Below are 27357 nucleotides of genomic sequence, written 5' to 3' on the forward strand. Positions count from 1 at the left end.
TAAAGAAACTAAAAGTTACTATTTTCCGGGTGCTTTACTTCATCATTAAAATCCATCTTATTTTTATACAAACAATCATCTCCTGTATATTATTATTAATATAGTGTAGATTAGAAGTACTTGAAACAATAAAATAAAACATTTTAGCAAAACACATAACTGACTCACACTTTTCATGTCGAGTTGAAAATTTGAACAAATAGAACATTTCGTCTAAAAAAATCATCATATATTTGTTATGTTCAATTACTTTCGGGACATCCTATTTGCCAAATAAAAATATACAGTATTGTTTTGCGAAATTTTAGAAAATACCCTTTTACATATTGGAAATGTTGTTCCAATCCAAATAATTAAAGTGATATAATTAATTGGAAATTGAAATTGTCCAAGAAAAACTTGATTATTTGAAAACTCTATTGTAAAATAAGAAAACGCCAAGTATCACCAATCAATAGTCTAAAGTATCCTTAATCTCCCAAACAAAACAAATGTTCATTAAATTTATTGATAATCTACGTATGAGTAGCAAAAAATTTGAATTTCTTTTTAGGACACTAGATAGGTACATATTATATACTTTCAATTTTTCTACGTCTTCGTTTTTGGAATTAGTAATATCATTAGTGATTACAGGTAGGTACATGAAAATGTTTATTAAGTAAAGAAAGAACGTAGAATTTATACAGTGTAGAATTTATTTCAAGTTTCAAAATTTCTATTTCATTTTCTACGCAGTAATAAATAAAGTCTTTATCAAGTGCTAAATTTTGGACACATTTAGAATACGAATATTAAAAGAAAACATCTAGAAGAGGTATATCAGTTTGCTTAAATAAACAAAAAAGGGTGGTTGGTTTTCGAAGATAAAATTTCTGGGAAGGATAAAGGAAGGGTCTGAGAAAGTTCAACAATTTATCAAAATATCAATCATAATTATTACATTTGGACCATAAAATAAACATAAAATTTTAAAAATAGAATAACAATCCCTCGAAAGATATTGAAATATCAACCCTAAAAAATATCTTCTACCTACCTACGAATTATTGTACCCCGAGAAGCTCATACAAGAAATTAAATAATTGAAAAGTGAATATTGAAAGTTTTGACTGAACAGTTTTCAAAATGCAAATCAGTCACCTGAAAAACATTCTTGAAAACTTCATTAGCTCAAAATTTTTTCTATTTGAAAAAGATTGAAGCAGCTAAGCACTAAATTCAAACAACAAATTATTTTCTCTTTCCTATACCCACGAATTATTGAACAAGAGGAACAAATACCAAAAAAAAAATATTTGGAACCTTCACTCGGAAAGTTTTCTATGAAACAGAAAACTCAATTATTAGTTTAGTTACAATCCTTTAGCTAATTATGTATTGAGTATCTATCATTAAATACAAATATCTGAAAAACGATTAGATTAAGTTTGTTTTATTAAAAGATCCCCAGTTTAATGCACTTGAAATTTCAAAGTTCCAAAAGAAAGGCCGCATATTACCGATATATAAAAGAAAATAGTTTTCACTCCATAATCTGAGACCAAATGACAAGAAATATTTTAGGTAGTAAATTTAAAATCAAATTAATAAGACAAAAAATCACTCACCAGTTCACAAATGAGGAAATCACCATCTTGGTAGTTAAGAATTTTCCGTTTATCCATAATTTTCACAATATTGCATTAAAGCACGGAAAATTCTTTATCGGATTATTGTAAACACGACACCAATACGAACATCAAAGAAAAACAAATCATTTTTAATGTTTATTTTCAATCCGTTTCACGAAAATTTTCAAATAAAAGCTATTTTCTATCGATATACTGAGAATTTCCAATGTTTCCAATAAAAATTTTCAACATTAGTCACATTTTTAAAACTAGAAATCGAAAGTTTTTTTGTCGTTATCGAACAAATCCGGTATCTCTGTATTTTATTTATCTAATAATTATTTTGTACTACAATCGAAATAAGGTATTTTAATATTAATATCTATATATATATTTTTATATGAAAAAACGCATTACAGTTGAAAAGATTTGACGTGAACAATAATTGCGTCGACATACAAAGATGGCCGACATGCTGTCTAGACAGACAAGGGTCAACGAACTATTTGATGCTATATTTTAGATTATCATTTGTTTAATGTTTATAAGTAAATTAATGATTCACACAATTTCAAATTATCTGAAGAATATGCTTAATTTTAATTACTTTGAAAATATTAAAAAAATAATAATAAAACATTAGCATTCCATAAAATGTAATACACTGAAATCGTTCATTTTCCTGGAAACTTTAATTGGACAAATCTCGTTAATTTTTACATAAAGAGAATAATATCTTACCTTTATCAATAAGAAAATAGTTTTCACTTCACCATCGAAAACAAAATTGCACGAAATTTTACGAATAGAAAATTTAGCATCAAATATGTCTGCCCGAATTTGTAATACTGTCAAAGTTTCATTATCTAAATAATTAAATGCATTGTTTAAAGCTTGTGACGTCATATTTAAAGTGCGCAAGTCAAAAACAAGTCTAGACATTCTCAAGGAATTCGAAAAGGGTCAATGAACTGAGAAGATGTAAAAGTTTTGATTTATTAAATAATAAGTAATTAAATATTACATATTTTGTTATATAATTTCCATATTGAATAAAATACTGTTTTCAAAGAGCAATATAAATTTTTAATAATATGTCTAAGAAAGTTTCCAATAATTAGTGATAATAGATATACTACTTACAATAAAACATGGCATAGATTTAATTATTACAATTCACAATAACTTAATATTATTAAATGGCTATATAAGTAGAGGTTATGGGCAGCAAATAATAGTAATTTCCTTTTGGTAATCTGTATACTTTTAATGTTTTACGACATACCTTCGTTTTTCGAATTAGTACTTTCATTGGTGATTACAGGTACATGAAAATTTTTATATTAATTAAGGATCGTAGAATTTGAAACGATGTTTCCAAACAATTAGTTGCATATGTATAAAGACAAAATCAAAACTTTTTTGTTATCTTGATATCGAGAATTCTGTGATTTTAAAACTTCCCATAATGTAGGGTGGTCCTCATCCCCAAATTACATAAACCATATAAGAAAATATTCTATTGAACGTTATTTTTCTCATGAATATCAAAAATAAATTCGAAATGTGAAGTAAATAAGAAATTCTTCCAACAAAGGGCGTCTAAAAAGGGGCTTCACGGTCAATTTTTGTTATCGGTATTAAATCCTCAACATATATAAATATTTTGGTATTACTATCAATTATTTATGTAGAATAATGCGATTTTAAAATTTCTCATAGTGAAGGGTGGTCCTTATCTCTCTAACAATTCTGTTGAATGTAATCTCATAAATATCAAAAAAAATATATTAGAAACAAACAATTCTTGGAACAAAGACAAAGACATCCAAGAAGGGGCTGCACGATCATTTTTCGTTATCGGTATTAAACCCTCGATATAATGTAAACAAACTATTCCACAAACAGATAAAAAGAGTTCCAAAACTGCACCGCACGTGTTGCTTTTCAAATATAAATATCAACCCAAGGATACTTTCAACAAAAAAAGGGACTAATAATGGTCAATAACAGAATATAATATATATGAAAGATTTCTAAAATAAATACACCAGAATCCATTGTAAACCATTAAAAATATTGAATTCTAAACAATCTACTTTCACTATAAGAATTTGTTATAGAATAACTATTGTTTTTCTGAACATATGATGATGATATGAAGTATAGCTGATTTAATAACACTGATGATAAAATTAAAGTCAGGAGAATTTCAGTCAAACTAAACGAATAGAAACAAGGTAAGGGTAGAAAGTTGGATATCAAACAACATTTAAACGATGGAGGAAACACTAATCTGAAGAAAGAAATGCTTATCAACTAGTAAAAATAATTTGAATTAACACGATAATGAAATGAGTAGCTCGGAATCTATTTTGAAAACAAAACGGGAACAAAAAACGCAAAGAAAAAAATGGTATGAGAGGTAATCAACAAGGAGAGAATGAAAAATAAAAAAAAAGTATCAAATGATGGATGGCAGCACAGTTGATGGTGAAAAAGAACAATTAAATCAGGATAAGGATACTACAGAACCAAGCCCAAAAAAAAATAAGGTAAAGAAAACAAAATTATCAGCTAGCAGCCGTTTAAATGGATCGGTTAACGGTGAAGAAGAACAAGTAAATGGAAACGATAGTTTAGAATGTAGTCTGAAAATAAAGAAATTATTAACAAATAGTGTTGTAAATAGTATAGTTGATAGTGAAATGTTTCTATAGATTATAAAAAGAAAAATATCAAAAGTGTTTTAAAAATATAAATATGGACCAATTGAGAAGACATTAAGGTTTAAAGGTATACCCGTTGTGATCCAAAAATACCCAAAAAAGTCGCTTCCATCAAAAAAGAATTTCATCCTGATATAAAGAGTATGTATCTATCTTTTGTTTTATAAGGTAATATTTAATTTCCAAATCAGATATATTATATTATTTCAAATGCTATCTAAATTTATTAATTAACAGATTCAACATAGGTAACTAATGGAAATTAATATTAAATTTTATTATTGATTGCTTTAATATTTTCTCATTAGTATTGGCATTTTTTACCTTCATTTTATACAGATTTGTCAAACAAGAAGATGCTCAAAATGCGGTTCAACAAAATGGTAATGTTTTCAAAGAAAAGCTTTTGTGTGTTCGTTGGTGGGGATCTATTACAAAAAATAATGAGTGCAAGGCAATATTTGTTGGAAATTTGAATTTCTGTAAGCTTTATTAATGTCATACATATTTTTGAATATTCATTAAGTATTAATTATATTTATTATTCCTTTGAGACCTAAGGAGCTGAAGAAGAGCAGTTATGGAAATTATTTGAACCTTATGGTTTGATAGAATCAGCTGTTAGAATTGTCAGAGACCCTCGTACCAGTATGGGAAAAGGATTTAGATATGTCAATTTCAAAGATGCCGATGCCATACAATTATATCTCCAAATGGAAAATGTGAAACTTGGTGATCGGGAATTGAGAATTAAAAGCGAGTCATATAACTGGTTGCGGATATAACAGGCGTTACAAAAACACTTTCAGTAAAAATCAAACAAGAAAATTGAATTTTCACGAAAACCATTGCTCAAATTCGAAAACTAATGTGATTTGCACAGAGCGGTATTTTGGTATAAGGATCCCAGAAAAGCTATCAGTTTTTTCGAAAAAAGATCATTTAGGGGGGAAAAGTGGAGAAAAAACGTAAAAATCGGATTTTCACGAAAACCGATGCTCAAATTCGAAAACTAATGTAATTTTCGGAATCTCTATGAGAAAATACATGATACCACATATTTTTTTCGATACTTTCCTTTATCTGATGTGTTTAGATAGTTGTTTTTAGAAATATCAAATTTGTATATAATTGATTTAGTCTCACACTTAAGGAGAGGCAACCAATTATACACAATGCTTCGAACTGGTTGTTATATAAACAGGAGAAAGACTATAATTAGTTTCCGGCGTCGCTCGGTAGACGGCGACATAATCGTAAAATCATAGAATGAGTAAAAGGATTGTGGTTTCAATTCAATAACATTTTTTTATTTTATCTATGAGACGTATAACGGGTTGCGAATATGACAGGCGCTACAAAACACGTGCATCCTCTGTGCCATAATGTCCGAACCACACTATCCTCACAGTACTCACTGTATAGCAGAGAGGAAAGTTTGTGTTATATCGGGCAGATGGCGGTGGGTGAATCAAGAGGAGAAAATTGGATTTTCACGAAAACCATTCCTCAAATTCGAAAACTACTGTGATTTTCGGAATCTCCATGGGACAATACATGATACCAAGTGTCAAAATTATTCAGAACTAATACAAAATAAAGATAGTCATTAAGAAAATGGTCTTTTTTATTACAAAGACAAACCTTTCCACTTTGAAGCAAAGCTGCAATAATATTATCAACTATTTTCTCCAAATTGTCATACTTAGTAATTTTCATTAAATGACTTAATTATCATATAGTTTTTCCAAGTTTAAACAAACTTCGTGTATAACAAGAAAACAATTATAAATTAGAAAAGAATTCAAATTTTAAGATTTGTTGAGAATTATATTATTTTGGAGAGACGGTAAAAATATCAGCATTTTCTCAAAATTTGATAATCAATCATGCCAAATATGATAGTAAACTATTTTCTTTTGGCCAGCTCTGTACAAATTATAAAATCATTGGAACCCATAATATTTATTACTTTATTATTGTGTTATTTGCACATGTTGAAAGGGTCTTATTGGAAAAATCCACATCTTTACCTACCACAGCCATAAAAACGAGAACAAGCAATAAAACATCTGGTCAACAGATATGAGAATATTTTTTCCAAACTGCTTATTAGACTGGAAGCCTACAAAGAAAAAAACTACAACAATTACCACTAACAACAACAAAAAATTGTTTTTGCCATTATAGAAATAAACTGAAACACAAAATGATCGAATTTAATACGACTAAATAAGGAAAATATAAAAAAAAACTATTTATTTTCAAAAAATTTTATTCATTGCATATCAAAAAACATTAAAAATATGTCAATTAATAAAAAAATAAAACTATCTAAACAAAATTAAAATCGAAAGCTACACAACCATATTAAAATTCTGCCTGCAGTATCACAATGTTATTATTTTGAAAAATTAATTCCTTAACCAATGTTCTCTTTTTCGGACTTCTTCGGTTTTCCCTAAACATTAAAAATAACTAATTTTTCAAAATATTGTACGAAATTAAAACATAAGTAAGGATAGTAAGGATAATTAAAATGGAATATTTAAAAGGCTCAACATGAAAAAAGCCGAATATTTAATTTGCAATTGCGTATTTTTCACTTGAGCACCTAAAGCATTGGTTCTTATCATCCTACAATTCAGTCTGGATAGGTCTTCTTCATATTCGTATTTGAGACAAACATCATAATTTGTTCGGTGTGAAAAAAAAAAAAAGATTTTATGAGTTTAGAATAATTATAGCCTGTAGCTGATTCCTGCGAGATTTGACCCATCTGCTTTATTTTATATAATATCTGTGAAATTCGATGATAGATTTTCCACCATCAATTTTTTTCTATGTAATTCTTTGCAAATCGTCACAAAATAGCTATTTCCATGTCGAACGCAAACAGACGGGACACAAATTTTTCACAAAATTAATTGAAAAGCTGAATTTTTTATTATGTAACATTTAATTAATACTCACCGACGAGTTAAGGGATTTTCTAATGGTGGCTATTTTCTCAACTTTTGATTCTATTTTAGTATTGTTATCAACTAGTATTCCAGTCTTTGAATTATAATAAGGCGATTTTAATAAATTCTCTCTAACATTACGGAGTGACGACATCAATCTCGATTCTTTTCCAGCAGAATTACTACAATTTGAACGAATTTGCATGTTAGTAATCCCTTCAGTAATACTATTTCTTCTCATTATTTTACGTTGTTCTTGAACTCTTATTGGGGTGGGACTAATCCCAATTTTTTCTTTGCAACTCGAAGATGTACTGAAACTAATATATATAATTGAAATCATTTCTAGTCATACGGTGTTTTTTTATAATTGGGTATTAAAATTATAAATCGATTCAAATATACCAAAAAAAAAATAACTGAAATTTAATAAAAATACATTCGAACCAACAAAAGACATTCTCTACCTTGGTCTTCTCAGTTTTGAAGTTGTCGGAGTGCCATTTGAATCTCTACTTATTTTTTCTCTGTTACTTCGCTCAGTCAAAGAGTTTGATCTGGAATATATATATATATATATATATATATTAGGATTAAAATTGTTTGGATTAATTATTACAAATATCAATTTGATATGACAATAGAAAAACATACCTGTTTAGGAATGATTTACGTGAATTATATTTAGGGGAGCTATTGTTACTGATAGCACTTTGATTATCCATGGTAGGTGTAGAAGCTGCTACTGGTTTTAATTTGGGTTCCTAATCAAAACAAGAAACGTTTTTGCAATATCAAATCTCAACATATTATCAAGTCTTGATTTGTGCATATAATGTTTGAACACTTACATTTATAGGTGTACTAGTTTTTTTTGATTGGAGTTGCAGGGTTTTTTGTTCATTTCGTTCTGGTGTACAAGAACCTATAAATATAAAAAAACAATAGACCATTAAATATATAAGAAATATTAAGAATAACTAATAAAAATACCTTTCTTCATCTCCTTGATTGGTATAACCGCTCTTAATGGTCCTTTTTTCACTCCCGCTGTTCCAAATTTAGATTTTATTTTAACTCCGATCGAAGATGATCCATTACTATCATTACTTTTAACAGAAGAATTGCTATTGTTTCGATTTTTGCTCGAATTAATATCTATCGATACATTTCTCTTTTCTAGTTTTCCTGAATTTTTTTTCCTATTTTCTTCCGAATTATTAGACGATTTGAGCTTATGTAAGAAATCTAAATAAATAAAAATAATCAAAAATAACAAGATATAAAACTCTCAAAAGAAGACCACTATAAAGTCAAATAATGATGAAATATGATAAAGTTTCAGACTAATTCGAATATTGAATATTGTTCCTCTAATCTCCATATTAAAAATATACTTTAAAATAAAAAAAATCACGAGCAAAATAGAGATACTTTGATCAATAACATTAAGAAACAATTACTGTAAAATATAAATAAAAATATTTGGAAAAAAATTAGGATTTTGCTGATTTGTGTTGAAACTACCACTTTCAACTCCACAGATCATAACATGAAAAATTTAAAAATTCAGATAAATACACAAAATTACCCAAAAATGTTAATGTCTTTACAAAAATTCCAAACCCCTCTATTGTGTTAGTATTTATAAATTACAATAATTATTTAGTCTAAATTGAATTGATACCTGAATTTTTTTTGTAGTTTGTTTCTACATTGGAATCTGGTTTATCAGATTCATTATGTAGTATTGATGAATGACCTGAATCTTCTAAAGCATCATATTTGCTTGTAGGAGTATTATTAAGCATTTCAGCGAGATTATTTAATAATAATAGACCTTCAGATTTTTGTTTTTCACTTTTATGTGTAGTATTAAATATGTCCGAAAGATTCTGTAAAATAAATACATAATACGAATCAAAGTTGTAATAAAATCTTTTCTACTATAAAGATTAATAAAGAAAAATACTTTTAAAAGTAATTATAAAATATAAAAAGATCAAAACTTCTTAGAAATATGGACAATTTTTACTCACTTACCTGTAAAATGTCTTTGGCTTCTCGAGATTTACTTGAAGCGCTAGATGATTTAGAACTTGAACTCTTTCTATTAAATTCTCCATAAACAGGTACATTATTTGGTAACAATTTATCGACAGTTTTGAAAACTGATTCAGTAGTATTAACTGATTCCTTACTTTTTATACTTTCATCTAAATCATTAGGCCATTCCGGTTGTGGAGTTGAATCTAATGGACCATTTTCGAAACCTTAATACAAATAAAAGAAAAGTTTCTATATAAAATATTATATTATTTTTATACTATTACTTACAATCATTTAAAAAAGAACCGTCGGCGATTTTTTGTGCAATATAATTACCTTCAATGAATACAGAATCCAGCTGTAAAATAAACTGAATCAGTAGCAAATATTTGAATTATAATTTATGTAATATAAACAATATCATAAACTGGTTCAACTCAACTCAAAGATCTAAGAATAACATCATACAAGGTGTAATTAAAAATATAAAAATTAGTTATGGAAAAATCCAAGAATTACACAACAACCCCTAACTTGAACCAATCAGCACATAGAATTTGCATTCAATTCGATATAAAACTTACAAACATATCATCTTTATTATCATCAAATTCTAGTTTCTCATGATGAATGTCCTGGCATATTTTATTAATTTTAGTTGGTTTTCCAGTGCTCCAAAAAAACTCTCCTGCTTCCATAAGGTTATTTGAAACTTGTTGAGGTTGTGAATATGCTCTACTTCTAACATCTAGGTCTTTGGTAGTCATAAAGTTTGCATTGTTAAAAATTGAATGACTATGTGAGAAAACGCTATTTGTTTGATCACTTTTAGTTAGTGTAAATATTTTTGAAGGATACTCCAAGCTAGTACTGTTGAATGATAAGCCAGAATTTTGAGATGTAGCAGATACAAGTTGTCGAGAAGGGCTAGAAATTAAAAAACCAGTATCTAATACTTTGGTTGAATTGTTAACACTTTCAACAAAAGACAACATAATATCTGGTACTTTTTCATCTTCATCTCCAAAATTAATATTCAAATTATTTATTTGTAAAATGCCCAATGACTCTCTACCAATATCAGAATCTTCTAGGTACAATATATTCTTACTCAAACTCAATTGTTCTTTGTCTGAGATATTAAAAAAATTAGACTCCTTTTCAAATTCTGGATGTAAAATTCCCAATGATTCCCTGCCATCTTGCAAAGGTGAATTGTTAGAAGGTAAAATTAAATTAGGTGACATGTCGGTAAATGCTGGAGATGTTACTAGACATTGGGGATTCAAATTACATGGCATCGTCGACTTAACTGGGCTTGAATTTTCCATTACTTATCTAAAAAAAAAGTTTAGCATGGTAATTTTTCACTAAAAAAAAATTAAAATACTTACAAGTATAAAATATATATATATGTTAAAAACAGGTCTCATGAAAAAACGTTAATTTTTTTAGCATATAGATGGTTTATAATAATACTCAGAAAAATATTCTGTGACTAAAAATGTAACCGAATATTTAAATAAAAAACACAGTGCACGCGGTATCATAGAACGTTAAAGCGTTAGGAACGTTCGAAAGTGTGAATCTAATATCTACTCCCAATTATGTGAAAATACTTATTAGTTGTGTCGTCTAAATTCAGAATTTACAAAAATAAGAAAACACGTGGAATTAATTATATTTAATATATTATTACACTAAAAATTGTCAAATTGAAATATAGAACCTTAAATGTGTTTTCGATATAGCTATTGAAATGGCCAATATATGTATATATGTTTGATTCGCATTTAAAGTAACAAATTTAAAATCAAAGATACAAAAAATCCAGACATAAAAAATACTTCATCCAATTTATACTTGTGTTTGCATTGTCAAAATGGAATGCTAATTATCTTTCAAGTTACTGCTTCGATTTCTGGCGCATCAAGATGCCATTTAGATTGCAAGCAAAAAATCATTGACAGTTATGTGTTTTGTGTGTTTTTGGTATTATAACTAACTTTGCAAAATGATTAATAAAGAGTCCGGACTTATTATAGACAAAATATGTCGGTGTTGCATGTGTGAAAATGAAAACATGCTCAATATGTTTGAGCAAAAAAGTGAAGATGAAGCCGAAGACTCTACAACACTTCTATCGGATATGCTGGTGGCTTGTGCTTCTATTGAGGTAAGTTTATATACATTGTTTTAATAAGAATATATTAAAATGCGTTTTAAGGTTTCTTCTGGAGACGGTTTGCCAAATAAATTGTGTAAAGGATGCGAAGAAAAGTTAAAAAGTGCCTATGAATTCAGGAAGTTATGTCAAAAATCTGACTCCACTTTAAAGGATCTAACTCAGGATACAAAAAAAGGGATTCGACAAGAGGAAGATATAGTTGTTCAACCAGATTTGCACGATGACGTTTTTGTCGAAGATGAAGATAACGTTCCACTTTTAGAAAGAGGTGTAAAAAGAAAACGGGGTAGGCCTAGAAAGAAAGATGTAGAAAATTTGACATGTCAGTTTTGTAATATAGTATTGCAGACCAAGAAAGGATTAAGGATACATCTTCGTTCGCACGCAGGCGAAAAGATACAACAATGTTTGTTTTGTGATGCTAAATACAGTAGAACTAATCACTTGCTTAGGCATATTAATACACATAATAAGCCTGGATTGATACATTCTTGTGAAAGTTGTGATAAAACTTTTGCCGAAGCAGCTGTGCTATATCATCATAGCAAAGAACACGAAGAAACAGAACACAGTTTAAGGGTAAAGGAAATTAAAATTGAAAAAGATATTAAAACTGAAGGACCAGAACTTTTTGATATCAATAAGGAAGATAAAAAATATGAAAATGAAATAGCGACTGAAAAAGACCAAGAAGTTACTCAATACAGTGATCAAGATGATAATTGTTTCAATGAATTCGTACCAAGTGATGGAGATGATAGTAAAGGTAGTGATGAAGATTTTACAATAGCTCTTGAAGAGAAAAAGACCAAAGGAAGGAAGAAGAAAAAAGTGAAAACAGAAGATACACAAGATGATAAAGACAAAGCTTTGTATGAATGTAAGGAATGTTCTAAAGTAATGACAACATATTTGGGACTCAAAATTCACATGAGGAAACATACCGGATCTGATTTGTCCACGTGTAATGTAAGTTTGAGATACATTTTCTTTTCCTTCATACAAACTCAAATTATAAGGTATAAATAAAAAATAAAAGAAACGTGTAATTATTTTATTGTGCTATAAATTACATAAACATTTGTTGTTAATTAACTTGGTAAACTGTTTGCACATTCCTAGAAAACAAAAAAAACTGTCAATTGGGTTTGCTATGCCACATTTGATTTACTTACAAAGATAGCAGAAAATTTGTTAGAACACAAAACTTCCAAAAGATTGCCAATCATTGTTTTTCTACCAATTTTGAATACACAATTGAATTTGTAAAGATACATTTTTGAGAGGCCACTGTAGTTAATAATTAAAAAAGAATACTAATCATTAAATGTAAATAAATGAAATGCGAAGCTATGTTATGTACCTATATTTATTTTGTAGCTGTGCAACAAGTCATTCACTAAACACAGTCATCTTGTAAGGCATTTACACACTCATGGCATAGTTGATGAAGAGAATATGAAAACTCTCAAGAAATATACAGATTCAAAAGGGAAAAAGGTACATTTGCATCGCAATAATTGTTACTTTAGTACGAATTATAAGCTGAGTGGCCAATGAAGTTTAGTAGTCAGTCTCTTGAATTACACTATATTATTGCAATTTCTTTATCTGCTTGCATAATCACAATCGATATTTAGAAGATTATATTGATTAGTTGTTGAACAAGAGCCAATCTATAATATATAAAATATATATTTCCCTGATCATAATTAGCAAAGCTGTTGGGTGCAAAACAAGAACAAGAAAATAATATTATGTAATAACATTTCATTAAAAAAGGCTGATTAGCAGAGAATTCTGGTTATACATATAAAGAAGTAATTATTCAAACTAAAATATACCATTACAAATTGAAATTTAAATATGATTAGAAAGTCCCCTATATCATTTAAAAGTGTTTTGTTATTCCGGTAAAGATCAAACAATATTTTTCAAATATTGTAATATACAATGAAGTAAAAAATGCTTCTATTTATTATATTTATATATGAAATTATAAATTATTATTTATTATAACTATTCATTCAATATATGATTATTACAAATTATTTGTAATAAGTATTCAATGTGTATATTATGCTTAATACTGTGGAGGTATATTAAAAACTTTATTTACTTCCTGTTTGTTGTAATATTAGTGGATATATATATATATATATATATATATATATATATATATATATATATATATATATATATATATATATATTTCTTTATCGTAACTGTACATGTAATTGTTTGTTTTTTAATTTTTGTGATCTATTGGTTAATAGGGTGGCTTAACAACTATATAACTATAACTAACTATTCTGTCTTCAAGACTTTTCTGTTTTATTATTGGTTTTTAGATACAGCCATCAAAATCGAAATTGTTTACCTCTTTTGGATGTTATTTTTTGTTTTATAGTTCTCATTTGAATTCTGTGGTATCTGTCCTATCACAAATTTAATCCAAGTTAATAATCAATTTTTTTTTTGAATAATTAGTTACAATTTTTTAACTGTACGTATAATGGCTTTTATTAATGTTACTATATAATGAATTAAAACTAGACCACAAGCAAATAAGATATAAAAGGTAGCAAAAGTGATGAGAATATTGACAATCATGAGGCAATAATACATAAATTGCTGTTAATGCAAATAAGTTTAATTATAGATTATAGAAGGAAATAATGATTGAAGAAAAAATTCCGCATTAAATATATTGTTTGTTTCAAAGTTTTCCTATCAAAAGATAATATAAATATTTTTTATGTTTCTGTATAAAAATTTTGTAATTTAGATCATGGAATGTGACTATTGTGATCGAAAATTCAAATACAAGAAGAGTTTCTTACACCACATGCATCAGGAACATGGCATGGATGATTTTGACAGCGATTTTGATAAAGTAGATGGCGACAAATTGAAAAAAATAAAATCCGAATCGAAGGATGGTAAGGTCTATTTTATTTTCAATTGTACATTTACAAAACTGTCTTTCAATAGGCCAAGAACACACCAACATGGGAGTTGGTTTGTCTCAGGATGAACTTCAAATTAACAGCACAAAACAAGAAGATGACGATGGCGATGTTGGTATCCCTGATGCCGAAAATGTATTTGTGAAAAAAGCAAGAAGTAAAAATCAAGTTTGTCATGTATGTGGTGCATCATTTTCGAGAGCAAATCATCTTACAAGACACATGACTTTGCATCGAGCTGTTCTTATTCATCAGTGTGACAGGTATGAATAATTTTTATATCTAATCCACATAGTTACTTAATTAAATAATAGGTATATATATTTTTACTCAGTCAAAAGATATTTATCTTAGATATTAAATGCGCTCGGAGAGAAAATGTGTGTAATGATCAGCTAGTCAACTAATATTCTTTATACATTTATTGAAGTAGATTATAAATGTTGAAATGAAGTAATTACCTATTCTAATTGGTATAGCTATATGGAAAATAAGTAACAGTATTTTTTTTTCATTATATAAAAATCTGTGGTTGGAATTATGGAGATATGAATTTGTTATGTGAACACCAATTACTCAGAATAATTTTTTTATACATATCACGTTGGTGTTTCTGTGGTTTAATATTATGTTTCATTATTCAGATGCGAAAAGGCATTTGCTACAGAAGAACATCTCAAAGTTCACGTTGAAGAGGAACATATCAACAAACCTTATGTTTGTACAGTTTGTAACAAACCGTTCAGCAGGGGCGAGCATTTAATAAGACATTTGAAAGTACATCAAAATTCTTCTGATAAAGATACTAATTTGAAGTGCTCAATATGTGAAACTACATTCACAAGGTAATTGTATTTTTATTATAAACTATTTTTTTATTCGTTACATTTTTAATTAAACTGGTTCTCTTTATTTACAATATAAATAGTGTTATATTCTATTAATAAGAATAACTGGAATGAAGAACTATAATTAGGTTTATATAAGTACACAAACTAAGTTGGCAGAACACATTATGTGATGTATATCTACAGAAATGGTGCGGAGGATAACACAATGGATACCCAATATGAACAAAAGACATCCTAGAAATAATAAACTGGAAAGCAAAATGGAGAAACAGAAAAGAAAAACGGAATAATCCATCCCGATAGAGGAATTTTTGTAGGCGCACAAGAAATTGAATGGTATAATGATGAATAAGGAAAACCCCCACAAACTATATGAACACTATTTTTTTGAACTCACATATGAAAAACAAAATAAATATTTTGTTAATGTTTATAGTTTATTTAATCACCAACTTATTTATTTAACTCAATTATAATTTTTGAAATTTTTAACATATTATGTATATAAAAATTTATTTTTAGATCGGACCATTTGGCAAGGCACACAAAGATTCATCTACTTCAAGATAAACGTCACGTTTGCGGCGAATGCGGCAAGGCTTTTAATCGTTTGGACAATCTAAAGACCCACCAAAGAATCCATACCGGCGAAAAGGATACTTCCAAGTTGCATTTGTGCATCTATTGTGGAAAGGAATTCAATAATTCCAGTAACATGGTAAGTGGTTGATATAAATTTCGATTTATGTTAACTACTTAACTGTGTTGCTCTTATTATTGTCTAACTTTAATTGATAAGAAGAATACAGGTTTCTATTTGTGAGGATTTGTTCAGTTTGGTAGCAATGTCATTGTCGGTCGATTATCAACTTACTTTATTCCGAATCCATCGTTTCAAATGTTCATTTTTTTAATTTAATTCATGAATTTCAAATCATTTGATGTTTTGGAATGATTTAAGACATGATGTAATTTCCCGTGTTAAAAATTATTTTCATTATAAAATATTTTTTTTTATTTTACCAACGGAATATCGAATCAATCGAAATTTCGTTATTATCTATCTGTTATTTATCAATTGATATATTTTTTCGTTATTGCTTTCAAACGTGGACAAGTTCTGTTTATTCGTTGAAATTCAATGGTCCGAGTTTTATTTTCAGATTGTTCATATGCGGCGTCATACAGGTGAGAGGCCATACAAGTGCAGCGAATGCGGTAAAGGTTTTCCGAGATCGCACGATTTAAAATGCCACGAACGTACACATTCTGGAGAAAAACCCTACCTGTGTACTTTATGTGGTAAATCATTTAATAAGAGTAATAAATTGGTGAGTTGTTTCTTCATATATTTCTAAGTAACCTGTTTGAATATTTACCGTTTGGCCTCGATGTTTATTGGAAAAAATAATTATCTTTGTTAATGAAAATATTAATCAAATAATTTTATTTATTGTTTTAGTTGCGTCATAGTAGAGTTCATACAGGAGAACGTCCGTATGTATGTAATATTTGTAGTCGAGCATTTACTCAATCCAATGATTTAGCGTTACATATGCGCAGACACACCGGAGCCCGACCTTACGCTTGCGGTGTATGTCCGGCACGATTCATTCAATCGGGACAATTAAAAACACACAGAAGAACCACCGGTCATTGGATGGACGTTCAGCCAGATCTGAAAGGAGGACATCGAGTCGAACCCGTTACTCCCGCTCATGAACCGATGCCTATAAGATTTAAAGTACATAGGTAAATTCGATAAAAGCACTTTTTCACCATTTTCCCTAAAAAACTAAAATCTCTTTCAGGACTATGAAGAAGGAACAAAATATTCTCGAACAAGCTGGCCTAATGACAACTCAGGCATCAACATCAGACGGCGTAACAATGAATAATCAAGTTCAATCGATACAAAGCGAACCGCATAGAATTGTAATGGGTATTATGGGTAATTTGAAAATTCCCGGTCCAGATGCCACCATCCAACCTCTATTAATCGACGGCGCTAAGTTAGCAGAACTGCACAATGCAGGCTTAGTAAACTTACCATCTGTTATCCAAACAACGAACGGTGATGAAATCAAATTGAAATCGGAAGTAGCAAATTTTGGTATGCCACAGGAAATTGAAAAACGGGAAAGTAACACAAACAACTCGTATCAGGACGATGTAGTGATATATTCGAGCGTTGGACATACTTCGACTACTTACACAAGCAGTGAAAATTTCAATTTCCAAAACTTCCATTAAGTTTTATATGGAGTGTGTTTTATATTTGCGTTTAGTACAATTTTAGTTTTATAGTGATAGGAATTGGTCTATCGCCATATCATTTCTTCATGCAAGCATATTAGAAAATTTAGGCAAAAAAGTCTGTAGTAGTATGTTTACCACGTTTTTGTGTTGAAACAAAAACGGTTGAAATCTTTTGAGGTGGTCAATTCAGTCGGAATATAGCTTTTGAATTCCTTTTCCCCTAACTTTTTTTTTTGTCAAAAACTATCAAATTAAATAAAATGTACAATGTACTTATTTTACTTGGGGAGTAAAAATAGCAAAATTGAGAATCAGAAAAAATATTTTGAAATGGTCATATTTTACTCAACAAGATAATATTAATCTACTAATAGAATCAATGCTATTTCTTATCCATGACATATAAATAATTGTACAATAATATTTTTATGTTTCTCATGTATATACTTGGTAGAATGATTGTTATTATCTTCAAAGTAAGTGATACAACAAAATTTCATGTACTCTCTAGAAACAAATCAAGTTTTCTAAAAGTTAAATGATAAAATATACAATTTGTTTAGAGAAGATAATATCAATATAAAAAATGAAAAAAAAAAACAGGTCAAAATGCTTGAAAGCTGTTATTTATAAAACAAAATATGTTTGGTGAAAATTAAAAAAATGTCAAGTGTAGTAGACAATTATATCTAGTTGGTTTTTTTGGAACCGTTGATAATATTCATACTGAACATACTATTTTTTCTACCACAAGTTATCGTCTTCAGAGACTCAGTTTATCTTCGGTCTCTGAAAACGATAACTTGGTTATCGAAACGCGTGTCTAACAGTGTAATCGTAAGTGTTGGAGCAGTGGTAATAAAAACAGTGTGTTCGGCAGATACAATTATACCAAGATAATGGAAATTCATCTAACTTACGAAAAGTTTTGAATGGAGTGTAAAGCACCAATACTCAATATTCCCCAGAGAATTGAAACTTCATATTCTATTTTCGTATTTTACCAATACGAACGTTTTTAAATTATCATCTAATAATATTTGGAGATAATTAGTTGTATTAACGTTAATATTTTCTGTATTTGATAATTTTACGCCATGAAATTATTAACGGTAATAAAAGTATTAGGCAGATCTAGGTGAAGAACAAAAGAAAAAGATCTCAGGGGCAAAGGAATGTAAAGACGTTAAACAAATCAGAAGCAACGTGGACATTCATTTCCACATAATTTAAAACGTAAAATGGAAAAATTATTAGATTTCAGTTTTTATATTTTCTATTTCTATATATATATATAAAAGAGAAACTTTTAACCTAACAAATGTAATTTTTTTTCTTTTTGTGAATTTGTTTTATTACCCGATCTTCTAGTTTTAAAATGTATTTACTAAAGGACAAGTTGTACCAAACTCACATTTATAATAAAAATATTGAAAAGCATGTTAAAATTTAAGCAGAAGTATTTACATTATTTCATGCTGCCATCAAAGTGAAAAGAGACCTATTTAATTCGACGTTTTCTGTAAATATATAGGGGTTTGTAGACTCTTGTAAGTCACTACTATGGGGTGTTTCTAAATTCTTTTTGTATTAACTTGATAGAAAAAAAAGTGCTCGTAAGATCATACAAATTTGCGCCCTTCGAAATTAGTTACTAGTTGGTTAGTATTTCTAGTTATACATAGAATTTCTACGGTTCTTATAATTGTTTTTTAACCAACCTTTGAGACTGTTTTTGATTTTATATTTTGCTCTATTGTATCACGTAGAATCAATAATTTTTAGTGGAGCTTCAAGTTTATGTATTATCAACACAATTTATACTCTTAATTCTGTTACCAAGTGTCGAGAACAGCTCGACATATTTCTAACAGTTTAATTCCATACAACTATCCTCAGTTATTGTAGCTACTTCCATTTTTAGTGTATAAATTGAAAATTGGTATTTTCAAGTACAAATACTAGTGTCATATTTGGTACACCCCGTGAGTGTTTACAACTATTGTTTTTTTTTTTTAATTTAATTTATTATATTTAAAAAAAATATTAAAGTCGAATCGGTAAAATAAGTTAGATGTAAAAAATTGTGCATATTGCACTAAATAATTAGTTTGCATAAACTATGGAATACTTTCTATACTTATAAAAAAAATAATAGTATCTGTAAGTTGAGAGGAAAACGATTTACTTAATTGTAGGCTTTAGGTGAAATATTTCGAAATATATTTAGCGATTGCATATGTATATAGTTGTTTTTTTTTCTTTTCTATGTATAAAAGACTTTGAAATAATAATAATAAACATTTCATTGTGTACATTATATTTTTAATAAAATTTGTTTCACTAAAGTAATATCATTTCTTTTTGAATCACGGGATAAAATATTGCTGAATAAATTGACGATGACAGAAAATTTTAATATTCCCTCTAAGTAATATGAAAATATTAAATCACTCATTTTAAACTATTTATTAACCTTATGTACAAAATTAATATAATTCTAATTCTGCATATGACTCATCGAAATCCATTCTTGCCTGTTAGTACCTTGAGCCGATCCGGGTCTTTCATTGCTGCTATTATTTATATTAGTAGTACCTTCATACTCATCTTTTGCCGTATTAGTTACATCTGATTGATAAACGATTGGAGTTGCCCTATCTAAGCCGATTTGTGTATATGTCAATTCTGAATTGACTACAGATACATATTCCGGGTTCTGGTAAGTAACATCGCCGTAATATCCCGGATATGAAAGGTTGGTGATGCTAGTTATAGGAGAGTGCTGGTATATCTGGTGACTAGGAGATTGATTGGGAGTTGTTGGACCTGGCACGTGATGTGATGGCGGTGGACTAGATGTTAACGACCAACAATTTACCGAATTTGGAGTTTGCGTTTGTATTGTAGTCATGGTGGGCCAGCTGGTATATGTCGGACCGGTGGAATTGTATATTGTTTGTTGTTGGATGTGATCGGGTGGTGTATATACTACGAAAAAAGAAAAAAAAAATGGAATAACTTTACCTATCACCGTCAAATATTAAAAAAGTAAACGTTAATTGAATCGAATTCCACCGATTGATTATCTATTGGAAGATTAATCATTAGATTGATTTCCGGTATTTTTGTCATAATTTAAGTTTCGTGTTATTTGGATCTTACCATGTGATGGTGGTGAAACTGATGCTGATTTTTGTCTCTGAATAGTATAAGGCGCCGATTTTTGTCGTTTTAAAGTTGGACTTGATCTGAACTGACAAGGTGACATTTGAGTTCCGGAAGCGTATATTGGTTGGTGCGGTAGAAACCACGAACCGTCTACAAACATGCAGAATGAATATTTCAATTTAAAAAAATATGAAAAATTTGAAAAACTGTTAACAAAATCGATCATTTAATGATTTTTAAAAGGTAAAATAAATCATTTCAGTATCGTAATATTTTTTCTACGACCACTTACTCATTTTTACCTAAGAAATTAGCTTATTTCATACATGTACTAAAAAATAATAAACCATACGTGTATTGAAATGCTTCTTCTTCTTATTTTATTATATGACTTTTTGAGGTTATATATTAGTGTTTACATAAAAATTGAAAGTTTGTTTTGATTTGTGTTCAAATAGATACTAGCATCTGCAAGATAATATAAAATTAATTGTTTTTAGTGTGATTTTTCAACTTTTCAGTGCGATATGGTTTAATTGACTTTCTTATTAAAAAAATACGTTTTTTTTTTAAATATTACACATATTCCCCATTGCGAAAAAACAAAATGGTTGAAGTAATATTGTTACTTACACTGTGAATACTGGGTGGGCTGTTGTCCGTAATTATTTGAAAATTCCCTTTGACTATATAAATTGTCGGGCCTTTCCTTTGCGTCTAAAAACGCTTTAGCAAAAGGATTGTATTTTATCTTCAATGAAGTAACTTCTTCATTTTGATACGCAGTGACTGCAATGAATTGCGTTTCGGGAAAAGGAAACGTTATTACTCTTCTAGGTTCGGTTCCAACTCTAACCAGATGCACTCTCGGTTCGTATTTATGGAGAGAGTTAAGCATTATTTGACCGCTTCCGTTTGATTTGTTTGTGAGTTTTACCTACAAGATATTATATAAATATTTATTTAATTTTGAAACATACCAATTGGATTTGATTTTCCCGAGCGTATTATCGAATGATCATTTTTCTTTTATGCGGTTATTATTTTGATCTTACTTTTGCGAACGAAATCGGTTCCTTCATCCAATGAGCTCCGAAATTAGGCGATTCAGGATGAATGTAAATAGGATTGGCGGGAGGTAATTCCGCTTTTCCGCCCGGCACCCATTCTCCGTTGACATATTTCCATCTATGTGGATCAATTTGAACAAATTCCAATAGTACGGTATACATTGCTTTAGGATCCAAACCGCCCGATGTCACTTTAATAACGGGAAACATTCGCCTGTAACAAAATAAATCATACATGTATTTCCGATTTCAATCTAAAACGATTTTAATATCTATGGTTTTCCCTTGAATGTATATTTGTTTATTTCCATAATATTTCAATAACAAAAAAAGTTGAACATAATAGATTTGATTCGCTGTTTTGCGGTCTTTCTAAAAATATTCTTCATTTAGTATAGTTTACGCTGAACTATAAAAATTTCTTTGTTTGCGCAGGTCAAAAATATTTTACGTGATTATCAAGGTGACATTTGAAAGTAATATTTTATATTTCAATTTTTGAATGCTAAATAAATATTTTTTCTCGATACCTATAAAGTTGATGTAACATTGCAAATATTGACAAAAATTTCCTTTAGTGAACGATCTGTATGTACAGACATTTATGGAACTGAAAACTAATGATAAAAATGAAGATTTTGCCATTACAAAATTCTGAACCTACGTTTTTCAATTTCATTTTCATAACAAATTAAATGAAGGAAAATAATTTTGCTAACCTCGGTGGCAACTGTTTGTTATTTAATTTTTATTAATCTGAAACTTGTGAATTAGTTATATCCACAAATAATCATTATTTATCTGCTAACTACGCTACGTGACACTTAAATGCTTCAAAATAATTGAATATTATAATCAAATGATGAGTTACAGAACTGCTAATTGTTAAAATTGTCTAGAGTACTACTACTACTATACCCAGTGTTTAATTTTTTTGTGTTAATTGAAAGACAGACAGCGTGTTTATATTGAGAGAAAAACCATCATTGGTGAATGTGTCGTAACAACCTCAAGAAATGCAATAAATGCTTTTAAATGTTCTTGATTTTAAGTATCTTCTGTTTTAAAATTAGATTGATGAAAAATTGACGTTCAGGTTTATGAAATAGGTGAATCAGTTTTGTAGTCACCTAATTAATAATTCATTTTTCATAACTTTACAAAAAAGTTTAATACTCACCTAATAATTAACAAGTTATGACTTTTGCAGTATTTTCTATCATTTTTTTTTTTCATATAAAGAAACTACTTACATACCTTCCACTTTTAGTAACAATCATTTCATTTGTAAAACACTGAAATCGAACCCACAGATCTCTATCGTCCAATGTTACTGTTAAATCTTTCTCTGTGGGATCTCCTTTGTCTTTTCCTGAACTTATTTCTGACTCTACAGCTGAAAGGATGTGCTGTTGTGCCATTTGATCTGGAAACATAATATATTTAATAAATAAAAATGAATGTTTATATTATATTTGAACTTAACTACATTCATTCAGATCAAGAAAGTTGAACGTTTTAAGAGAAAAACCTCAAAAGATATCGTAGTCGATTTTCGTACGATTAGCATAAAGAGAAAACGATGAAAAGAATATTAAAATTTGTATATATTGAATCGGGTTTACAATACGGTTCTGATATATTTATTTTTCTCTTCAATAAACAATAAAAGCAACAAAAACAATTACTCAATATAAATGCAATAAACAGTTAAGAGATACGAAAATTTTCACGATGTTTGAAAACATACAACTTTGTAATTTTAGAGGTTTGTGTACGTGCTATCATCTATGTGAGAGTAGCAGAACCTAACCTAACCAAGTAATTTTGAAGCGACGAATTGATGATGAACAGAGAAACGGCATTTTTAAAAACAATATTAACTAATTTATGAGAAAACTCGACGTCAAAACATATTTTGTTCGGTTCGTATAAAAAATTTTATTACTCAAATACATTTTTATTTTTATGTTTCTACGCCACTTAAAAATAACGTTTATATATGTCAAATTGTTTTGATTTTTTCATTTAAATAAAAGTAACTTCTCTTGTTTTCAAGAATATTTTATTTTTATTGTTTTGATATCATAGCTTTTTGGTTAATATCTCAATGTTGGTTGTAGATAATAAAATAAGAGAGTTACTATTCATCTCGTTTTTATGATAAGTAAGCTCGCTATTACATGGAACATTAAAAATAAACGATCGCCAAGAAAGGTCACCTCTTCGTTCGTTCCAAATGTGCGTTCGTGATATTTTAGAAAAAAAAAAAAAAATAAATAACCAAATACTGTTATTTTGTATTTTAATTAAGTAGTCGTGAAAGCTGTTTTCTACAAATATTAGCAACAAGTCTTGTGGTTATTTTATCTATGACTAATCAATTGTAATAGGTACACAAAATTAGTATTTAGACATCGTATTTTTTAAGAAATTTTGTTTTAAATATATGTAACTAAAAGTGCGTCCAAACAAACTTAGCAAAACGTGTAGGGTTTGCCAATACGAGTCCCGTCCCTTATCAGTTGGCCCAATCCAAAAAAATTACTAATTTCGGCTATTAAAAACCGGCAAATTGTTTTATAAACATTTTAAATACAAGTCTTAACATATGTTGTAATTACAAACCAAAAAAAAAAAAAATGTAATCAGAAAAGCTTAAACAGCCGTAATTCTATGAAGCATGGTATTTATTAAATTCTGTCAGTATTCGGTAGTATAATCGTCCAAAATTTCTCGTAGTCTTTCTTTCAATTCCATGACAGTTCTAGCTGGATTTGCACGCAACTGCTTGTTCATTTCATTGTGCCAAAGTGTTTCTATTGATGATAAAACTGGACTACTTGAAACCCACTCTAAAAGTGGAACCATTTTAAGGCCTTTTTTGACTTATGGCATGATGCTCCATCTTGCCGAAAAATAAAGGCTTTCCCAGTGGTTAAACTTCTCTTGTTGGCAACAATGATTCTTCTAAAATACTTTTCAGTATTGACAATTCCGTTTATGAAATGCAGTTTCCCACTCCTCTCGCAGATATCGAGCCGCACACCATCACAGATGCCGCCGGAAGTTTTACTTTCCGCTTCAAACAATTTGGATGAAAAGCTACTTCGATCGTCACCCACGGAAACTTCAAAACGAGACTCATCACTCCAATGTATACAAGCTCCAATGTTCAAAATTCCAATTTTTATGCTCTTTGGCCCATTTAAGTTTATTTTTCTTTTGGATTTGGAGTGAAATGGGACGGGGCTCGTAGTATATATAATTAACTATTCGTTGTTTGTAATATAATAATTAATTTCATCGATTAAGGCGTATGTATGCTTCAACTACTTCATTTAATGGAAAACCGGACTCGGATTCATTTCTGTATAAAAATGAATTCGGCATTTAAGCAAAAACTACTACGATGACAACTCGACAATGGTAAACACGATTTATTTGATATTAAAATCAAACAAAACGATGTATAATTCTAGGGATATTCCTAAAATTTGGTTAAACATTGTTATTTATTCATTTATTTTAAAATATGCTTGTTTCAAAAGTTTGGCGTCTCTTTTTAAATGTATCCAATACGGTACCAGGTACGTGATTAATTGTATTTTATTCTTTAAATACATAGAAACTGTTTGATATCTATATCGGTTCGTAGTTACGTTTACAACAATCGGAAGAGTAAATATATCTTAGGAAAATTTTCATAGCGACAATAGTTTGTTGAAGTGACTAATAAAATCAGCAATAGGTAACTGATATTACGAAAGGTACTAATTGATTTGAATTACTTCTCAAATTATATAAATGTTGAAATAAAATCATGAAATGAACTATTTTCTGAAAGTATTAAAAATGAAAATGCGCCTTATGTTTATTCACCAACCAATTCATTAACCAATGTCCAGTGGACGCAATAACTTTTCTATTTTTCTTTTCTTGCCGATATTAGCAATTCTCGCATTAATTAAACATAATAAAACGAAATTTACAAATGTATGAATCGCCGATAGATATCCTACAATATATTTAAATATAAGGACAATAAGGAAATGTAAGTTTTGAACGGAAAACAAAATTCTTGGTTCCAAATTTGATTAGTGTGTTAACGTCTGAACATGATATCGAAAATGATGACAATTAGCATCGGATACTTATACAGCATTTTTTGTTGTATAAACTGATTTCATTTTTGAGTTTGGGTATTACTTTCAACAATTAAATGTCGAGTAATTTTACTCCACTTGCAAGGAATATGTAGATTCACACATTAGGTTTTGTAAAGTGTCTGGGCGTACAATTTAAGCCGACGGTTGTGATTATCTGCGTTTAATTCTTGTACCAATCATACTTCATAAAAGATTCAATCTTTGAACCTTTATTATCCTCCAAACACTATACCAAAATCCTTATCTACTTTTTTTTTTTTCGACGACTGTCATTGTCATCTCGACTGGTTCATTCTCGATCAATCGAGGTTCTGGTCGTCGAATTTCTAGAAAACCCATTTTCATATATTTTTCATCAACTTTAAGTTCTTTTACAAAACGTTCCGTTCGAACTAATTTGCAATTAGAATTTTTCAAGGGATTTATTGAAATTTAGGGTAGGTTATTTTTGTTAGTATACCCTGTATAACATAATGAAATAGAAGGAAATGTCTTCTTCTCAACAGTTTAAAAACCAAAAGATATTTGAAGGGATACAGAACGATTTTCCGAATTATTATTATTTATTGGTTAAAGACGAAATAAAATTCAACCACCACAAACGATTCTTAGAATTAATAACTGACTACTAATTCGAAAAATATTTACCATTATTTATATTATACGAGTACCTGTATTGTGACTCCTTCCACATAAATACTCCAAGCAAATAATATTCACAACACTAATTTGTACAACTTTTCTCACAAATTCACTCTCAATAAGATTAAAAATGAAACAAATGAACTCGATAATTAATTTAGATTGTCAATCATATACCGTATGATTATTTGATAAACCAACAGCATAACACATTTTGTAAATTGAACATTTATTATTTATTATTTGTTATTGTTTCACACCAAACTGATAAGTACTTCTTATATGTTATGTTGAATCCTCGTATATTATCAAAGATTGACTAAAAAATCATCGTCCATACGGTACGCTAACAAAATGACCACTCCTACTTTGAATTACCGTTGAGACATTGGTCGGTGACGTTCAGGTAAAACCACAGGTGGTACCTGTTTGCGGAACGACCATTGACGATATTCAATAATACCCATTTTCATAATGAACGATTGAGAAATTATTAAATGTTGTAACGCCAAGTATATTCGCCCAAATTTCGATCCGATTTTAACTTGTATCAAAAATATTTTGATAGTTCATCGTAATTACAATCTCTCGTACTTTTTGTTAATTTCTTCGACAAAAAATTATTCAAGTAACACATATTACGATAATCTATAAATTGTTTAATCGAAAAATTACGGTTATTCG

At 28.9% G+C, this 27357-nt stretch overlaps 3 protein-coding genes across 4 annotated transcripts; 1 reads left to right on the plus strand and 2 right to left on the minus strand.

Annotated features, from left to right (window-relative positions):
* Positions 1-6599: 6599 nt before the first annotated feature.
* LOC130450538 (uncharacterized protein DDB_G0288805-like) lies at positions 6600-11265 on the minus strand. The gene is made up of 11 exons (XM_056789003.1): positions 10749-11265; positions 9939-10692; positions 9643-9712; positions 9349-9578; positions 8993-9200; positions 8299-8553; positions 8157-8230; positions 7960-8069; positions 7773-7862; positions 7316-7625; positions 6600-6803 (listed from the first exon to the last, which is right to left on the minus strand). Exons 2-11 carry the CDS (start codon positions 10683-10685, stop codon positions 6765-6767), a joined length of 2133 nt encoding a protein of 710 aa, XP_056644981.1. The 5' UTR covers positions 10686-10692; positions 10749-11265; the 3' UTR covers positions 6600-6764.
* LOC130450536 (zinc finger protein 271-like) lies at positions 10818-19969 on the plus strand. Of its 2 annotated transcripts, XM_056789001.1 has the most exons (10): positions 10818-11530; positions 11582-12511; positions 12923-13042; positions 14331-14484; positions 14537-14774; positions 15156-15356; positions 15885-16080; positions 16526-16693; positions 16825-17114; positions 17174-19969. In XM_056789001.1, exons 1-10 carry the CDS (start codon positions 11369-11371, stop codon positions 17613-17615), a joined length of 2901 nt encoding a protein of 966 aa, XP_056644979.1. In that variant the 5' UTR covers positions 10818-11368; the 3' UTR covers positions 17616-19969. The 2 variants fall into 2 exon arrangements, with proteins under 2 accessions (XP_056644979.1, XP_056644980.1); XM_056789002.1 differs by lacking the exon at positions 12923-13042.
* On the minus strand, positions 19950-26860 carry LOC130450539 (T-box transcription factor T). Its single transcript, XM_056789004.1, has 6 exons — positions 26703-26860; positions 23120-23288; positions 21848-22076; positions 21426-21729; positions 20787-20942; positions 19950-20612 (listed from the first exon to the last, which is right to left on the minus strand). Exons 2-6 carry the CDS (start codon positions 23281-23283, stop codon positions 20122-20124), a joined length of 1344 nt encoding a protein of 447 aa, XP_056644982.1. The 5' UTR covers positions 23284-23288; positions 26703-26860; the 3' UTR covers positions 19950-20121.
* Positions 26861-27357: the final 497 nt, after the last annotated feature.

This window comes from Diorhabda sublineata, chromosome 11 (assembly GCF_026230105.1).
Source record: "Diorhabda sublineata isolate icDioSubl1.1 chromosome 11, icDioSubl1.1, whole genome shotgun sequence".
Classification (NCBI taxonomy): domain Eukaryota; kingdom Metazoa; phylum Arthropoda; class Insecta; order Coleoptera; family Chrysomelidae; genus Diorhabda; species Diorhabda sublineata.

Bases quoted from the DNA above. Each gene is read 5' to 3' on its own strand.
- LOC130450536 (XM_056789001.1), top strand. From the start codon at position 11,369: ATGATTAATAAAGAGTCCGGACTTATTATAGACAAAATATGTCGGTGT. The intron at 12,512-12,922 runs GTAAGTTTGAGA...TTTATTTTGTAG, and splicing joins CTGATTTGTCCACGTGTAAT to CTGTGCAACAAGTCATTCAC. The intron at 15,357-15,884 runs GTAATTGTATTT...ATTTATTTTTAG, and splicing joins TGTGAAACTACATTCACAAG to ATCGGACCATTTGGCAAGGC.
- LOC130450538 (XM_056789003.1), bottom strand. From the start codon at position 10,685: ATGGAAAATTCAAGCCCAGTTAAGTCGACGATGCCATGTAATTTGAAT. The intron at 8,231-8,298 runs GTATTTTTATTA...TTATATTTATAG, and splicing joins AATCAAGGAGATGAAGAAAG to GTTCTTGTACACCAGAACGA. The intron at 8,070-8,156 runs GTAAGTGTTCAA...TGTTTTGATTAG, and splicing joins AAACTAGTACACCTATAAAT to GAACCCAAATTAAAACCAGT.
- LOC130450539 (XM_056789004.1), bottom strand. From the start codon at position 23,283: ATGGCACAACAGCACATCCTTTCAGCTGTAGAGTCAGAAATAAGTTCA. The intron at 22,077-23,119 runs GTATGTAAGTAG...ATTTTGTTACAG, and splicing joins ATTGTTACTAAAAGTGGAAG to GCGAATGTTTCCCGTTATTA. The intron at 20,613-20,786 runs GTAAGATCCAAA...CTTTTTTCGTAG, and splicing joins AGTTTCACCACCATCACATG to TATATACACCACCCGATCAC.